The sequence below is a fragment of the Echinops telfairi genome, unplaced genomic scaffold, assembly GCF_000313985.2.
Source record: "Echinops telfairi isolate 266 unplaced genomic scaffold, ASM31398v2 ScPeMD7_7420;HRSCAF=8458, whole genome shotgun sequence".
Taxonomy (NCBI): Eukaryota; Metazoa; Chordata; class Mammalia; order Afrosoricida; family Tenrecidae; genus Echinops; species Echinops telfairi.
The window spans coordinates 828,233-845,966 of NW_022111320.1; the positions used below are offsets into that span (position 1 = coordinate 828,233).

At 42.1% G+C, this 17,734-nt stretch overlaps 1 protein-coding gene across 1 annotated transcript in view; it reads right to left on the bottom strand.

The window, feature by feature from the left end:
- The window catches only part of PLCH1 (phospholipase C eta 1), a 261,944-nt gene that overhangs the window by 61,858 nt on the left and 182,352 nt on the right, over positions 1–17,734 (bottom strand). Inside the window, exons 9-11 of the mRNA XM_045297657.1 lie at positions 8,810–8,930; positions 5,093–5,264; positions 348–455 (exon numbers count right to left, since the gene is read on the bottom strand). Of these exons, the coding sequence (XP_045153592.1) occupies positions 348–455; positions 5,093–5,264; positions 8,810–8,930 (401 nt within the window). The remainder of the gene's footprint in view (positions 1–347; positions 456–5,092; positions 5,265–8,809; positions 8,931–17,734) is intronic.

Genomic DNA, 17,734 nt, shown 5'->3' on the forward strand with positions numbered 1-17,734 from the left:
TACACAATTGATGTATATATGGATTGTGATAAGAGTTGTATGTGTCCCTAAAAAAATGATTTAAAAAAATATATATGCTGAGATTTCCAATCATTGTTTTACTTTTGTAATAAGAATGGGTGTGCCCCTTGAGAGGGGGTTAGATGAACCAATTCCTAATATTCTTCCCAATTTTAAGACACAAGGCCTCTTGACTCATTCATGCAACACACACTTGTTGCCAGCACAAAAGGTAATTTTCAATATATATATTCTGGGGCACGATGGCTACCGTGTGCATGAGGATTCCAAAGGCAGCCATCGGAAATCCCATTCATACTGGAGCGTACGGAGGGTCTGTAACTTACATAATGAAGTTTGAACTTGCAGTCATCTTCAATTTCATCAGCACTGTCCTCATCAGAAACGTCTCCTTCCTCGGCGTCATCCCCGAGGTGAAAAGGCAACTTCTTGCCCTGAAATGGAAGAAAAGGAAGACTTTAAGCATGAAAACAGAATATGCTATATAGCTTGGCCAAGAACCCTGGTGATGCAGTGGCTAAAGTGCTCAACCAGTAACCAAAAGATGGTTGAGCTCAGCTCCAACGGCGAAAGAAGTGGCAGTCCGTTTCCATGAAGATGTGTAGCCTTGGGACCCTATGGGATGGTTCTACTTTATCTTATAGGGTCTATGAGTTGGAATCAACTTGAGATCACTGGGTTTTGGGTTAAGCATTGACCCAAATAAATTACTGACCTAAATGAAGTACCGATCCGGGCTTCAGACTGATGAGAAGGGAAAGAGCTTGAATTGGAGGTAAAACAATGGGAGAGGGATTTTCAAGAAGAGTCACTCGAAATTACTTTCAATTAAATATAATTACTTAATGGCACTGTATTTAAAAATAAAACTCACAGCAGACTTCTTTTTAGGAACATATGACTCCCGTAAACAGCATGACCCCCATCCCATCATGATGCACAGCCCAGGTGCAGCTTGGTTGTCTAGGTGCCCTTTCCACTTGGAATCTATTGGCCTCCCTGTGTGTAGCCAGCCCCCTCTTTCACGGGCAATGCAATGAAGCGCTCCCCCACTGGGCACTCTCCTCCCTCTTCTCTTGCCTCACTCACTAACGTATTTTTTAAATCATGAGCTTTGTAACGAGGAAAATTCCTAGGATGTGCTCTACTGCCATCGAGTCCTTTCTCACTCACAGTGACGCTAAAGGACAGAGTCTCCACAGGACATCCCAAAACGTAAATCTTTGCAGGCGTGTACAACCTATAGTTCTCCCCCAGAGTGTCTAGTGGGTTTGAACACCCAACCTTTCAGTTTGCAGCTCAAGGCTTATTAAAACAGCACCAGCAGGGCTCCTGTCTTATATAATGTTAAGAAATTAAAGGTATCTAAGTATATATACAGTATGACCTCAATTATCTAGAAGAACATAGGGAAGAACTCCAGAAAGGACAAATGGTTAATTATGTAGTTATCTCTGAGTTATCTTCTCCTTTATTCTCTTTACCAAGTCACCCTGAGAAAAACTTAGAATAAGTAAAGAATAGCCACCCTAGGCAAGGCCTGATATAGGTGTCTACAAGAGCTACCAGGCTTCTCACTTGCAAACAGGAAGAGGTTTGGGAAATCAGAAACTGAATAGTAGGGGTATCCTAATTGGAATTGGAAATGGAATAGGGGTTTCACCAAGAAAAAGGAGCCCTGGTGGTTGAAGCTTCCGCCGCTGGTCAGAAGGTTGTGGGTTAGAACCCTCCCAGTGGCTCCATGGGAGAAATGTCTGGCAATCTGCTTCGGAGAAGAGTTGGGGTGGTGTGGTGGGGGGAACCCTGTAGGACAGTTCTGCTCTGTTACTGAATCCAATTCAACTTGATGGCACTCAAGAACAACGTCTAGAGTCCTTGGGTAGCACAAATAGCTATTAGCCAAAAGGTTGGCAGGGCAAACCCATCAAGATGTTCTGTAGAAGACAAGCCTGAAGATCTGCTTCCAAAAGTTCCCAGTGCTGAAACCCCTATGGAGCAGTTCTGCTCCCCATGGGATGCCATGAGTTGGAATCAACTGTAAGGCATTGCCCTTTGTTTGGGTTTATCTCCTCGAGAGAAGAATCTTCTAGCAAAGGAGTGGGCACAGAGAATCAGGCTCCAAGCCCTCTGTCATTAGCAGCCTCTAAAAATGGTCCTTAATAGCTTCCACCTCCTAGTATTAAAGTCCTTCTGTAATTCCTCGAGGGAGCCCTGGTGGCGTGATGGGTTACACATTGGGTTGCTAACTACAAAGTCAGCAGTTGGAAACCACCAGCCACTCTTAACTCACGCGCCAGGGACATCTAGCACTCCCTGCTCTCCAGGGCAATATTTGCTCCTCCTTCAGTGTGTGTTCGGAATCAACTTGACGACATTGGGTTTGGTTTGGGGTTACATGTGGATCAACCACCTCACTTACTTCCTCCCTTGATTAAACTACCAGTTTGGTCAGGCTTTGAGGGACATTTCTATCTGCACCTACCTTGGTACTTAGAGCTTTGATCTCAGGTATTTAGCATAGTGATCGGTTCAAGCAGATTCAATAATTTCTATAGTGAAAACAAAACCTATATTAAGAATCCATACTAGCAAAATGACTGCTTTAGAATATCAAGACACAGTCACCAGAGCCTTCTGAGCTGACCTTGTGGCTGTGAATTTAACTGGCCCAACAAATCCTCTCGGGAGCCACTGTTTTGACTGGAATTTGTTTAAGTGTGCTAATAAGTCTAAAACAAGTGCATTACTGAGAGAACCTGTCTGGACTGAATATTCAAACACATTTGGGTTTGAATAAACCCACAAATGTATAAACTGGAACTACTGGTCCACTGCTTTTTGCCATGTCCTCGTAAACTACAGAATAAACTTAGGGAGACTCTTCTGTGACCTAAGTTCAGTAGAAATCTAGGCGAATGACCTAGGTCTCTCCTGTGGATCCCTTTCCAATCCACATACAACTTCGTGTAGGAGCTACACTCTAGAACTTGAAGTATTTGTTCCAGCTGCGTGACCTTTGTGACCCACACCTGTAGAAGTAGGCAACAAGGCCAGATAGGTAGGGGTCTATGGAAATTAGTGTTTATTATTATTTATCAAAGAATTTTTTGTTTCTTTTTGAAGATGAAATGCATGGAAACATGTATGTACACATCATTGAAATGTGTGTGTGTGTGTGTGTGTGTGTGTGTGTGTGTGTATTATTACAATACCCAACTCGCCAATCTCCAGAGTGGTAAGTCATCATTCAAAGGTGGTCTGTGGGTGAAAAACGGTTCCAAAGGTGAAGACACAGAAAAACAAGTTCCGTGGGTATGAGAGTCCTTCTGTTTGGCTTTGCTTTCAAGGGGAATATGCTGGTCCATACATCCCGGATAGCTCCTTTTGGAAAGCATTATTACCACTAGTAAATGGACCTCGCCTGCCCTTGAAATAGTTGCAGTACACATGGCTGCTGCCACTCATCCCAGTGAGAGCCTCTGACACTTTGGCCCTGATTCATCCTGCTGCCCATAAACTCTGAAACATTTTCTGCCAAGTGACCCAAAACATAGTTATACAGAAAGGGATTCAATTAGTTCATGTCAAATAGTCTCTTTGAGTTTAACTGTCACAGAGGGAAAGGCTTGCATCAAATGGACACTCTCTATACTTTGCCTTCTGCCTACAGGCTACCAACATTGAACCAACGTGGGACCCTGTGTGTAGGATTATAGAGATGACATTTAGATTTCCTAGCACCTCAATCAAGTTTACCCACGAGGGTTTGCTTTAGTGAGATGTCAAGCAAAACCTACCTTATTAGAACTCCCATTATTTAGAGAGTTTATTCAAACTGCTTTTACACAAACGGCTTTACAACACCTCTTAACAAGTTCATTATCTATAATCGTCATATAACTGTTAGAAAGTCAGGTTTTGATCCATGCCAAAGATACTTTATATCGCTAATGAATCTTTCCCATTAGCTCCACTCTCTTACAATCCCCATTAAAGGCTTCCTAAGAAATTCCACTGCCCTGGACTTTCCAGTGCATGCAATGTGATACTCCATTCCCTGTACAGGTAGCCTATCAGGCAAACGTCCAACGTATCACAGGCAGTGCTCATCTTTAATGGTATGCAAATCTGCCCTCGCTTTGAAGGAAATGAAATGAACCCTTACTTACAACAAACTCTTCTCAACAATTACCTTGAGACGGTTTTGGGCCCTTTTTACCTATAAATTCAAATCATTTGTAACAGATCTCATTCATAAGTAGGGGGAACTGCCTGTACCCACACCCCTAAGTAAAATATAGCCTGGTTTGAATGTCTATGTGCCACTGTTCTTGTGTTAGACTTTCAATCTCAAAACAATGCAAACCATAAAAAGTGAGTTTTGTCTTTGCGTATCAAATGAGCTAGAATTAAGTACATTTATCCAGGCAGCCATCTGAAAACCCAACATACCAGTCTCTCCGGCGGTTCTTTGCAGTAATAATATTCATTGCAGGTAGTGAATTTCCTCCCTCAGAAAATCTGTTTACAAAATGTCAGTCTATTTCACCTACTGCTCCTTGGCAGCCCCTCAAGCCCCATGGGCAGTGTGTCAGCGTCTGAGCTCCTCTTCGAAGCAAGCCTTTCTCCCCTGCAGGCCTAAGGCTGATCAACCATACAGACTCCTTTTTCTTTTTTTGACAAAAAATTATTGGAGCTTGAAATGGGAGAAGAATCTGAAGAGAATTCTTTCAGATAGGGGTGTAAGGAGCCTTTTCTTCCCCTCTACGCCACCACCACCACCACCACCCTTACCCACCCACCACACACACACAACTTCTCTTCTATGTGAATTATTACACACTTAAATATTCGATTTATGAGACTGATGTCCTCACTTCAAAGGCACAAATCCCAGCATATACTTTTGGTTAATGAGCTTCTTTGGAGGGAATGGAATCAGATGCATATGCAGATCTAGACGCACTGTTGATTCTAATTCTTATTCTCCGGGTAAACCCATTCCCAATCCCTAAGGACGCAGGCTTAGTTGATATAAAATGCATTGGATTGCATTCCTGGGGGTAATTACCTTCACTAGGATTTTGCCTTTCAGACTTTGAGGGCTTGGAAGCTGCTTGCACTCTCCTGTGTCTACCGAGGAGAGATCCAGTTTGTCTTGGAAGACCCCCTTCAGGTACTGAGCAATCTTCCTCTGCTGCTGGATGCTGCAGTGATTCTCAATGGACAATATCACGGGAAACCTGCGAAAACAGTAACCCATTTCATGCTAGGAGGTAGAAGCAACTCCGAGGGGGGTTAGAACATTATTGTGTGACCACGGAGGTCTTGCCCAAGGCTTGACAGCATTTATGATCGTGGCAATGATCAAACTGAGGCCGATGGCAACAGAAAGTGCTAATACAAGTAGGATGATTTCAGCTAACATTTTTCATCAGGGGTAAGAATGGTCAGAACATTAGAGCTCACGAAAAAAGGACACGGAAGAGAGCAACAGACGTGAGACATCATAGGCCTATGGGAGGAAAATGCATACATCTGTCCTATTTACTCTAAGGTCTAGACACAGCTACATGCCCACTGAATATCATCAGATGCCACATTTAATCTGATATACAGAGTCAGCCTTCAGTTTGAAAATTACTATTGAGGGTACAATAATATAGTGGAATTCTGTTTTATAGTTCCCTATATCAGGCACTTCAAATCAATGTATCAAGTTGTATACAAGTCTTTACTTTCGTAAAAAAGCATTCAGTCTTTCAGTACTTCAGTACTTCTGTGCTCAGAATGTGACCCCCCATAAACTAATGACTCAGACACAGCCTGAGGAATTGGGGGACAAGGCAGAAAGGGAGTCTGAGGTATTACATGATTTCACTCTTCTAGTTTTGGGGGTTTTGTTGGGTTTTTTCCCCTCATAATAAGAAATCATGTCAAATTCCATTTGAAAGATTTTTCCTCTCATGTTGCATGAGTTATCTTCAGAAGTAATAGGGACGGTATTTTTCTAGAGTATATTCCAAAAGGACACTCCCTGCCATCAAGCCGATCCCGACTCGTAGCAATCCTCTGAGGGGGACAGCTCGTGGTGGAACTGCGGGCCTGTGGTGAGCAGTCTACTGCATGGTTCACTCCAGCGCCAGGACTCCGCAAAGTCTATAAACTAAGAGTTACATTATGTAATGTACCCATGTAGAGAAGGAACATTTATCTGTGGGCTTTCATGACAAGCACAAGGTCCACAAGGACATGATCACTTTCGGAATCCACATTCTATCCTCATTAGAAAGCCTGATGTCTAAGGTAGAGTGAGAGGGGAAAACCTTTGAGATGGAACTTGGGTCGGTTGTCAAACAACAGCCTATTTGTTTGCTCACTGGGTGCTCACACAGGTTTCCACCCTGGGGTGACGGAAACACAACAAGCAACTCTGAATTGGAGGTTTTAACAATGAATTTTTAAATTATTGATTGGTTTATTTAAAGCCTATGTATGCCTAAGGATGCTTCGGATAATGCATTGCTTATAAAAGTGACACAGGTAACCCACCCTCACTCATGGGAAATTCGGCAATGTTTGGAAGAGTGGGTATCCTTGGACATCTAATGGGTGAGTCCTGATGGCCATTCCACAAGCAAAAGACAGTCTCCCCATACCAAGCAACTATTTGGTCCCAAAGGGCAATAATGCCAAAGTGGGGCAACTGGTACAAAACGATAATTAAATTTTAACAAAGAAAAAATAAAGACTTGAACTTTTGAAATATATGGAACAAACTTGTTAACTGTTGTAATTTGAAGTGCCTTTCTCCCAAGGGGCCTCAAGCTTATGATAAGCACTCCCTAGTCACGAAGGGCTCCTACAAATCTCATAGGCCGCAGTTTTCTCACCAGCAGAGGATCCCTTACGCTGTGCTACTTGAGATTCTTCCGTGGAAGGAAACGAAACCTACTGTGTAACCCTTGCTAGAACTGCACTTACCGCATGATGGATTAATTAATTAATGAGAAGGACAGATAGTTTTAAATTTTCAAGGCTACTAATGCCTATGAAACTGATTTTATACCACTGTCATTTCAGTTCACTTATTTTCATTTCCAATAATTTTTTGCATGCCTGGGTTATTGTGGGCACCATACTAGGCAATGAAGAATGAATAATACATAGCTCTTCATGTACAGGGAGTAAGTACACAATCTTATAGATTTTAAAAAAGGAGAAGTAAACCAGCGATTTCTTTGTTACAGGATATGTCAGAAAGAGGTCTAGAGTAAAACCGAACAGAGTAAAACCAATCCACAAACCTACCACCATCAACTCAATCCCCATTCATAGCAACCCTATGCAGGGTTACCAAGGCTGTCAATCTTTCAGGGAGCAGACAGGCACATATCTCCCCTGCCGAACATCGGGTAGGTTTGAACCACTATCTTTGCACACCACCACCAAAGCCCACTCACTGCCATTGAGTCAATTCTGACTAGTGGAGATTCTACGTAAGCTTTCTGAGCTGTCAATCACTACAGGAGCAGATAGCTTTCTCTTTCTCCTGGTGGGTTTGAACTGCCAAGCTTGAGGTTAGCAGTCCGACACTTATTGGACAGCATCACTAGGGCTCCTAAAGAACAGAGAAAGGGGGAATGTACATCAGCTTTCCGGGTGGTGTAGTGGTTACACACTGGGCTACCAACCATCTGGTCAGTTAATCCGATAGTAAATGTTTACTGGAATGTTTCTGTACAGGTCTGAAAGCATAGGGGAAAGTTCTGGACTACAGTTAGAAAAGTATCAAAAGTAAAAGAGGCCAATGTCAATACCTTAGGAAATATTAGCTATTAAGAGGATAAGGAGACAGAATAAAAGCACACAGCCTGCCCACCCCCACCCCACAAAAAAGCAATGACAGAACTAGAGGGCAGAAAGTGACCATGAAAGCTTAGAAAGCTGAGGGAGGGCGGGTGGAAAGGGGAAACCGATGACAAGGATCTGCATGTGACCTCCTCCCTGGGGGACGGACAACAGAAAAGTGGGTGAAGGGAGACGTCAGACAGGGCAAGATATGACAAAATAATAATTTATTAATTATCAAGGGTTCATGAGGGAGGGGGGTATGGGGAGGGAGGGGAAAAATGAGGACCTGATGCCAGGGGCTTAGGTGGAGAGCAAATGTTTTGAGAATGATGAGGGCAATGAGGGCAAAGTACAAATGAGGGCAAAGTACAAATGTGCTTTACACACTTGATGTATATATGGATTGTGATAAGAGTTGTATGAGCCCCTAATAAAATGATTTTTTTAAAAAGAAAGAAAAAAGTTTAGAAAACAAGGAAACGGTCAACACAATTGAATGTCAAGGAGAGAAGTAACAGAAGGACGCCAGGCACCATAGTCAATACAGGACATCCATCAAGTCTGAAATCCCACACAGTGTTTTCTTATTACATTGCACTGTGTTATCAATAAACTGCTTGTCAGGCATAGTTGCCTGGGTGTTCAGTTTTTGTGGACACTGTGAGTGGAGAAATCCAGAAAAACTTCTCAGAGCGTTCTGAAGGCTTTAAGGTGAGAGAGCATACAATAAGGAATCAGTGAAATACGGAAAGCATCCACAGGGAGACCACGCTATTTGTTCGTGATGTTTGTGCAGGGAAGGAAAGAGCAAGAGGGAAGAGGAGGAAGAGGGAGGGAGCGTGCAGAGAAGAGAATGATTTTGTAGCCCAGTGTCCTCTGGTGCTCCTCCCTCCACTATCCGGAGTTCAGCTCCCAGCTACATTGCCATACTTACTCATTCTTCACAAAAGCGTGCTTGTTGATAGTCTCCACCACATCTCTGAAGAGAATTTTTGAAGTGAGGGTATAACCGTGGTGTACCACTGGCTCTCCGTCGGGGCCATCCCAGCAGTCCACTGCCAGAAGCAGAATTGCAAGTCAACAACCCAAAGTCTCTGGTTTGTACTAAATTTTGGAAATGTCATACACATAACTTCAGTTAGTCTTTGAGATCACGCCGAGTTTAACCATGACAGTGATGTCAGAGAGAGAGCCGTGCTCTGGCACAACATTGTAGTAAGAAACCTACTGCCAGCACGTCCTTTCTGACTCACCCAGGCACTCTGGGCCTGAGGAGAAACACTCACCGGGTTCAGAGGGTGTAAACCTCTGCCGAAGCAGATTGCCACATCATTCTCCTGGGGAGCAGCTGGTGGATTTGAACCTCTGCCCTTTCAGTTAGCAGCCAAATACCTACCACACTGTGCAAGCACAGCTGCTTATAGTAATAGAATTGAAGATAACAAGTGGTTTGGTTTGGAGAGCTTAGAGTGAGCAAACATGTCAGATTCCTAGGTAGCCCAACTCTTGCCAAAAACTTTTTCAAAGTTGCTCTAAGCCCCATCAAGTGTGCCCAAGAACTCAGTCCTCTTTTTAGAACATGGTTCCGCTGATTTCATGTCTTCAGATTATGAATCTATTATTAAGTTGGAGAGCCCTCGGAGCAATTACAGAGTCATTATCGTTCACTTAAACTCATTATATTTCTATTTGTCATTTTACTTACAAAAACAAAATTGGTGTATTAGTCTAGGTACTTTAGAGAAACAAATCCACAGCAAATCACGTATAAGAGAGGGTTTTATATAAAGGTTAAGTGTGCATCAAGAAAACATCCCAACCCAGTGCTGCCCAAGTCAAGTCTAACATTAGCCCATATGTCCAACATCAATCCACAAAGTCCTCCTCCATCTCACAAAACAGACGCAATGATGCTGACTGCAGGGGGAAAGCCGAGTCAGTGAACGTGTAAACATCTCAGCGCTGGCAGGGTCTCCACATGGCTGTTCCAGCACCCAGGGCTGCATCGGGGTAGGTCCATGTGGCTTCTCCTCAGGGATGTCTTGTAGGAAGAGTCTTGCCAGCTAAACCAGGTAATTGGCTAAGGCAGCTGCACCCTGGTGCGTGCATCACAAAGCAAAAGACCTGAGAACTAGAAAGGCGAGGCTCACTGAGCCATTGATCTCTCCACCCTTCAATTAACCCCACATGTGTTTATCGGTCAGGTTGGCACAATAAACTAACTAACTCAATTGGCGTCCTCAATTTTCATTCTCTCGTCTTGCCAAGACGTATATAAACATAAACAAATTATTTAATTAAATAAAGCATTGCTTTCCCCCTCCTGATAAAAGAATAACAAGAGGACTGGCATCACAAATGTGAGCGATGATTGAACATATGTCAAGCTGTCCTAGACAGTGATGACCCTGCTGTGTGTGCAAACAACTTCATTGCCTCCCGACCGGAGAAGGCCAGTCACCGTCTTCTCATCGCCCTTTCTAACAGAGAGTTGGCCTTCCCTTATTTTACATGCTATCATGACACTAAGTCCTCTAACACATTGCTTTCATCATGTGGCCTCTTTCCTAAAACCTACTCAGTGAATTGCATGGTGTCCAACACATAGTAGGTGCCCAGGAAATATATACTAAACATAAATTTATACTAGATGTAAATTTAGTAAATTTCCTATTGAAACTTTTGACTTCTTCACTCAAAGGCACTAATTTCTTGTGCCAGGAATTGGCTTGTCATTCAATGAGTCTATGTTCTCTTGCCCAGGTACACAATTAGACTATATTTTCCAGTCTCCCTAGCAGTAGGATGTGGGCAATGCAATACAGATGGAAATAATGTGCATCACTTCCGACTCTGGTCCATGAAACTCTGCCCTCCTTCTCTTTGCTTTTCTGCTGTGACTTTAGAAGCCACGGGCTGAAGATGGCATGGCTATAAAATGGAAGGTACTTCAGCTTCGGAATCATTGCTTGAAAGATAGGAACACCCACTTGGGGCTTCATAAAGGCCAGGAATAAGCTTCAGGTGTTTTAAGGCAGAGATTTTGAAGTTTGGCTGTTGAGGAATTCAAACAAACCTGCTGCCGCGGAGTCAATTCTGACTCACAGTCAGCCTACAAGATAGGACAGCACTGTCTCTGTGAGTCTCTGAGACTAACTCTTTGCAGGAAGAGCCTGGCAGCTAACACAAGTAAGTAAAATAACCAAATAGAACATGAGGGTCTCAATGTGATAAATACCTCTCACTGCCAATCAATCATTGCTCAGGATAAATGAGGACCTGCATTGTCTAACATTCTAAGTAAAAACAAACAAAAACTCTATCTGTTATTGCCACAATTTTCAAATATTGGCATTTAATCTACTCTTTAAAATACTGAGTAGATCAAGCATGAACAAGTCTCCAGGCTGGATTTCGCCAACAGAATACCATTTGAAACCTCTGCATTTTAATGAGGAGCACACAGTTCATAAGGATGCTTGTTCTTCTACCTCAAGACTGTTCTCAGCCTATCTTCCAATCCTATATGAGTGGCATAATAGGAGTTCAGTAAGTATATACTGCCCAGTAGAAGGGTCCCTACATGTATGCTTTGTATATCACCTCAGGAAATGACATCCTAACTTTCCCTCTATACTTCTCAAATACTTCCCTCTAAACTCTTCTCAAAAGAGTTTAGTATAAACATAATGTTCTCTGCACTAATCAGCTAAACACTGACTCCTCAAATATCACTGCCAAAATAACTGGAAAAGGCAAAAGGACCTTGGAGGTCAATGTCATAGGTAACAAATTTGAAGAAACAAGATGCTGGTCAGGAGACCAAGAGTCTTTTTGGGATACCATCCCACTGTTCCTATTAGCCCACAAATGAGGTCACGTGTATCAAAGGCATACCCTCAGGGGGCTGGGGGAGAAGAAAGAGAATAGAAATGCTTCATCCATCTTCTGCCACGTAGTTGGCATTCTTTAATTTGTCTCTGGATATCGGCATAGAAAGAATGAGCAGATGTTTCAAAAACACATGACTTCAATCATGTATGTCCCGAGGCATAACAGGGTTCCTCGTCAATGAACTGAAATATTTCCAAAAAGAATGCGAAATAGAACAGGCATTCCCCTGTCCATACAGAAACACTGTCAAAGCTTCCGTGAAAAAAAGAAAGTGCTTCTAGAAAAAAAGATTATATGGAGGTATTCTTTTCTAATATCGATGAGATAATGTTTACTACTTTCTACTTCTGATTTTCACCACTCGTCTCTTCCATGAGGATCGCAACATGCACAAGCAAGATTCATAGGTTAACATGTGGCGTAGGAGGCCAGCATGTAATGGAACTACAGCTGCCTCCAGAGCTCATGCTAAAGGGCATGGTGGCAAGCTGGAGACCCATGCCAACTCCTATGGCGCCCAAAGCAGTCAGAATCTCTGTTCAACCATGTCACCATGACTAGCTGTTATTGAGTTGAGTCCAACTCTTGGTGACCCAAAGTGTGTCAGAGTCAAACCGTGCCCCATCAGGTGGCAGGGTTTTCCGAAGTATCACGCCAGACATTTCTTCCAAGATGCCTCAGGATGAGCTCAGATCTCTAACCTTCCCACGAACAGAGGGGCACCCCCACCATTTGCTCCATCCAGGGACTCACACCACACATATAGGCCCCCAAAGTGTCCCATGACAGAGTTGGTTGATTCTGAAAGCTGACCTGCTAACAGGATGGTTTTCATGATAGGACCCAAAGATGCTCTGCCTGGATAACAACCCAGAGATAACTGGAAAACCTGTACGCCGATGACAAAATGGATGCAACATCAGTCACACACGAGAGTGAAAGTCCCCTAGCCAGAACATTCAGATTTCTTAAGCAACTAAAGCTGAAAAATCCTGTAACGAATGTAATTAATATTGTGCTCACAAATCCAACTCCCTCAAAGGCTTATTAGTCTCAGCTGAGGCACCATATAGCTCCTGATGAAGGACGTTACCCAAACGAACTAATGGAGATACGGGAAAATTCTTCAGGTCATAAGATCATGAAGAAACGGTCCAGAATCATTAGTTTCTGCCTCTGAAAGCTAACTTGGCAAAAGCTGCTTCAGAAAAATACCTGATGGAGCTGAACACTTCCATCTCTGACAGGCTACCTTCCACAAATGGGTTTGGTTAAATCCTGTGTAAAAACAAAATCGCCTTCACCCAAACCCAGGTCTACAATGCAGTCTCCACACTCACGCTCCAAACAGGAGGCATGTTCTTCAGATCACACTGGTAGAATTGACAGGAAGTTCACAATGCATCATCTCTCTTCAAATTCTAAGTCTTCAGGAACATCTAGTGAAGGGCTAGACCTAAATGTGAACCAGCAAATCCCTCCTGTGAAAGCCAGCCTTCCCCCGTGCTGTGTTCTTCACTTGCTATAGCCCTTCCTGGTACTAGTACTTAAAAGCCCTAATTCTGTCCTTTCAGTCATCCGACCTTCGTTTCCCCAAAGAGCACCCAGCCTTCCTGCAGAGGGTGGAGCAGTGGACCAATCCGCATTCTAATCCCAGCTTCCAAACTCCCTAACCATGAGAACTTGAGTCATTTACTTCATTCTGAATTGAAGTGTTCTCTAAAGTGGAGATTATCCTATTCTCTTTGGTGGTGTTCAAAGAATTTATTGAGATCAAAGTTGAATTAGTGGTTACCAGGGGGAAGAGGGAGGGTATTAACGGTGATGAAAATATCATATTGACGAAGGGCATGGTAGCACAAATTACTATCAGAAGTTGTAAAACTGTAAAATGTTGAGTTTGAAGAGTTGTACGGTAGAAAGATTTAAAACAATGACCCCTCCCCACCTCCAAAAAGAAAAGAGTAGCTGTCGAGGGTGTTTATGTATATCCAAAAATTGGATGAAACTTGGTTCCTGGGTTTGGAGGTTTAAGGTCATAGTTTCATGGCACATCCCTGTTAATTGACCTAATAGCGTGTTTAGTACTTCTGTCTCTTAGTGTGATGGGTAGTGTTCAAGATTTCAAAAACTTACAAGCAGCCATCTGAGGCACAACCACTGGGTTCTACACACCTGCAACAACAGAGGAAGAAGGAAGGTCAAGAATAGGAAGAGAATATGGAATGTGATTGTTTCCTTGAACCACTGCCTCCTTTGCTACGAGACAGGAAGGTCAGGAAGAGCTGGATGGTGTCTGCCTGCCATTGCTCAACATTTTGATAAAAGATTCCATAGAAAAAGCTTATCAAAACGGGGGAAGCACAGAACAGAATTTCACATTCTCAGGGATGCCAGACTTTCAAAGGCCATGGAGATGGGATGAACCCCTGAAACTATTGCTAGGAGATAATCTTTTTCAATGTTATTTTGTTGTTAATATACACAGCAAAACATACCAATGCATCCATTTTTAGTGTACAACTTAAGGACATTGATTACCTTCTTTAGGTTGTACAGCCATTCTCACCATCCTTTCTTGAGCAGTTTCTCCCCCAGTAATATGAATTTGCTGAACACTAGGGTTCTGATCTCATTTTTCCAGGTATAGTTAACATTTTGATGCAATATACCAGAAGACAAAACCATTGACCTTGAGTCAATTCTGATTCATAGGGTTTCCAAGACTGTAACTCTCTATGGGAACACAACGCCTCCTCTTTCTCCTGCAAATCAACTGTTAAGTTTGAGTCATGACCTTAAGGTTAGCAGCCTAACCCACAGTGCTTTTGTAATGCTCAAGGCAGACGTTTAATGCTAGTTCAATGTAACTGTTTTTTGGTTTTGTGTTAGTCTGGGTGGACTAGAGAAACAAACTCATAGAAACTCATATGTGTATCAGAAAGAGCTTTATATATAAGACAATTGAATATTAAGAAAACATCCCAGCCCAGTCCAGATCAAGTCCATAAGTTCAATATTAGCTCATATATCTGATACCAATCTATAAAGTCCCCTTCAGACTCATGAAACACAGGTAATGATGCTGAATGCAGGAAGATCACAGGCCAGAGGGTGAGAAGTCTTGTGGATCCAGTGGCAGTGTAAGCATCTCAGCACTAGCAGGGGTCTCCACGTGGCTTCTCCTGCTCCAAGGCTCTGGCTGCCATCAGCCTGTCTCCATGTGTCTTGTCAGCTGCAATGTCTCTCTGGGAGTGAGCAGAGAGAGTGTTTCCTGCCTCCGAGGAGGAATACAGAAGTTCCCAGAGTCCCTAGGAGAAAGCCATGCCCACACAGAGACCTCATTGGCTATGACCTGATTGACATGCTAGACTCCACCACTTCACTCTTAATCCTCTCAAATTGACAAATAATTATATAACTATCACAGAGGATATTTTTTACTTATGATGTAGAGATTATCTCAGGGAAATTGTTTCATTAGTTGAGGAAACCTGGAGTCAATGAGAAGTTGAAATTCTGTTCCACATTTTCCCCTTTTGAACAGGATTCTTCTACAGGAACATTAAAATGTTCAGTCATGGTCACCAGTCACAACCAGTTCTGGACTTATGGAAAAGGAGACAGTGGCCACATATTTCATATTCTTCTCATAATTATGACTCTCTTCTTCCTCTTTTGCTCCAATTGATGGATGATCACAAGCTTTTAAGTCCCCAGACACGACATAACAAATTATGTACAGCAGGTCCTGTGAATTCAAAACTCTGAGCCTCCAAACCAAGGAAACAAATCCTATGAAGTGTTTGGCTATACAAAAGCCTACGTAGCTACTCTTTTTATCTTTTGTCATTGTTGTAAATATCTCTATCACAATACTTTTACCAATTCAACTTTGTGCACGTGTACAATTTACCCCCTATTACACTGTCGAAACCTTAAATCAAATTTATTCCTGACGTTTTTTTTAAAGGAAAATGTAGTTTAGTTTAACTAGTATTAACTGGCTGCCTTGAGCAAGGTGCTCTTTAAAAAATGATCTCTCTGGGGCTCAAGTTGACAAAAGAGTAGATAAGAACTTGAAGGGGCAGTGAGTTCATTTTAATGTGAATGAACAAATCAGAAAAGGAGGATGATTGGTTACACTACATGAAAAATATAATCAATGTCGATGAAGCATACATATAGAAATGGTTGAATGGTCATCTCTATATTCTCAACAACAAACACATTTAATATAACAATTAAATTAGAATAGGTACAGAAACCACTCAGCCCAGCACTGGCACACAAAATAGACAGATATTGAGGTAGTTCCTTTTACATTATGTTCAAAGACAAGGTGACAATGACCGTTTCCACTCATTTTTCTCTTCAAAAAAGCTTTTCGGAAATAGTAGCTCTACTTTCCATGTCTGGTTATAGATTATTCTAATAATGAAGTTTAAGCCAAATAATAGGGAGGATTTGCTGACACAAGCTGGTGAGAGAGATATTTGAAAGTATGTGAGACATTGCATCCTTTAAAATTAAACCAGGCCTGTGCATATTCCCAGCTTACAACAACCTGGAGCAGGCAGTCTTGTAGACATGGAGAGTCAAGTAGCTTCTTTGTATTGCTTTTGTAACTGGCAGACAGGAAGAAGAAGCTACGAGAAAAGGCCTGCATTCAGTATCATCTCCTCTACATAATTCCTAAAAGCTCCCATTTAAAACTAAAAGATCCCCTGAGAAAGTATTGACCACTTACACCTTATTTCAATCAGCTTTCCTTCTTACTATCTCAGAGTTGCTGAATTAGAGGTTTTGAATCAGGATTCAAAGAGTTAGTCATGAGAACATACTTAGGTGGGGTTAAAGCCCCTGATTTTAGGCAGGCTTAAACAAAAACAGACAAGACCGGGTATCTGAAGGAACTGAAAATAGGTAGAAATTAAACATGGAAGACAGAAATGAAAAAACTGTGCAATACTGTCTAGATTTGATTATCACATCTTGGAGTCACTAAAAGTCAATCTCTATACCTGGCTTCCAAAAAAAATGGGAAAATCTCTACTTAAAATGACTGAATTCTGATGAGGACAATGAATGTACAAATGCGCTTTACACAATTGATGTGTGTATGGATTGTGATAAGAGTTGTATGAGCCCCTAATAAAATGATTTTTTTTTTAAATGACTGAATTCATCAGCATGAATTCAATGAGGCTGTGTGCACAAGGCTGATCACCATGCATGCCAGACATGTGAAATGTGTTGAGTGCTAAATGAACAACCAACCCAATAATGACTGAGGGCCGACTCTCACCTCAAGATCTTTTGTTGCTTTAACAGTTTTTCTTTATGCTAATATTTTATAAGCATCTTCATTATTCACTTGCTTAAAGCTACTCAATTGTCCATCACAGTTGTCAGTATGTGTTCTCTACTGCTACCAAAATATCCTGTGTGTCTTCAAACATGAATTTCCAGAGAGCCCATTTTGTAAGTGTTTGTAATGGCTCTGTAATGCACGCATACTTTATTCCTGACCATTTGGAAAATGTGACCATTTACCTCTATAGCTTTACTATCACTTTTATAGGAGATCGTTCAAGTTTGAAATTTTCTGACAAAGACCATCCTATCCAGTCACCAAACTTAGCTCTTCACCCTATTGCCTTGTCCAATGCTACCACCCATAGGACAAGCTGCTTCAACCTCCTCAGTGACCCTACCATGGACTTCTCTTGGGGGACACAACTTCCTTCCTCTAAATACACTTGGCTACAAATGAAAGAACCAGGAGGCCTTGTCTAGCCTCTTAATGATGCTTTTAAACAACTGATCTTCTATAGTCATTAAAAAAAATCCTCCTCTGAAGCCTACTTTATCCAAGTCTTCCCTTCTGGTTTCATCCACGCTCTTTTTCCATAGCAATCTTTTTGTACCTGGTATATGAGGGTGCTACAAAAAGTTCCTAGAA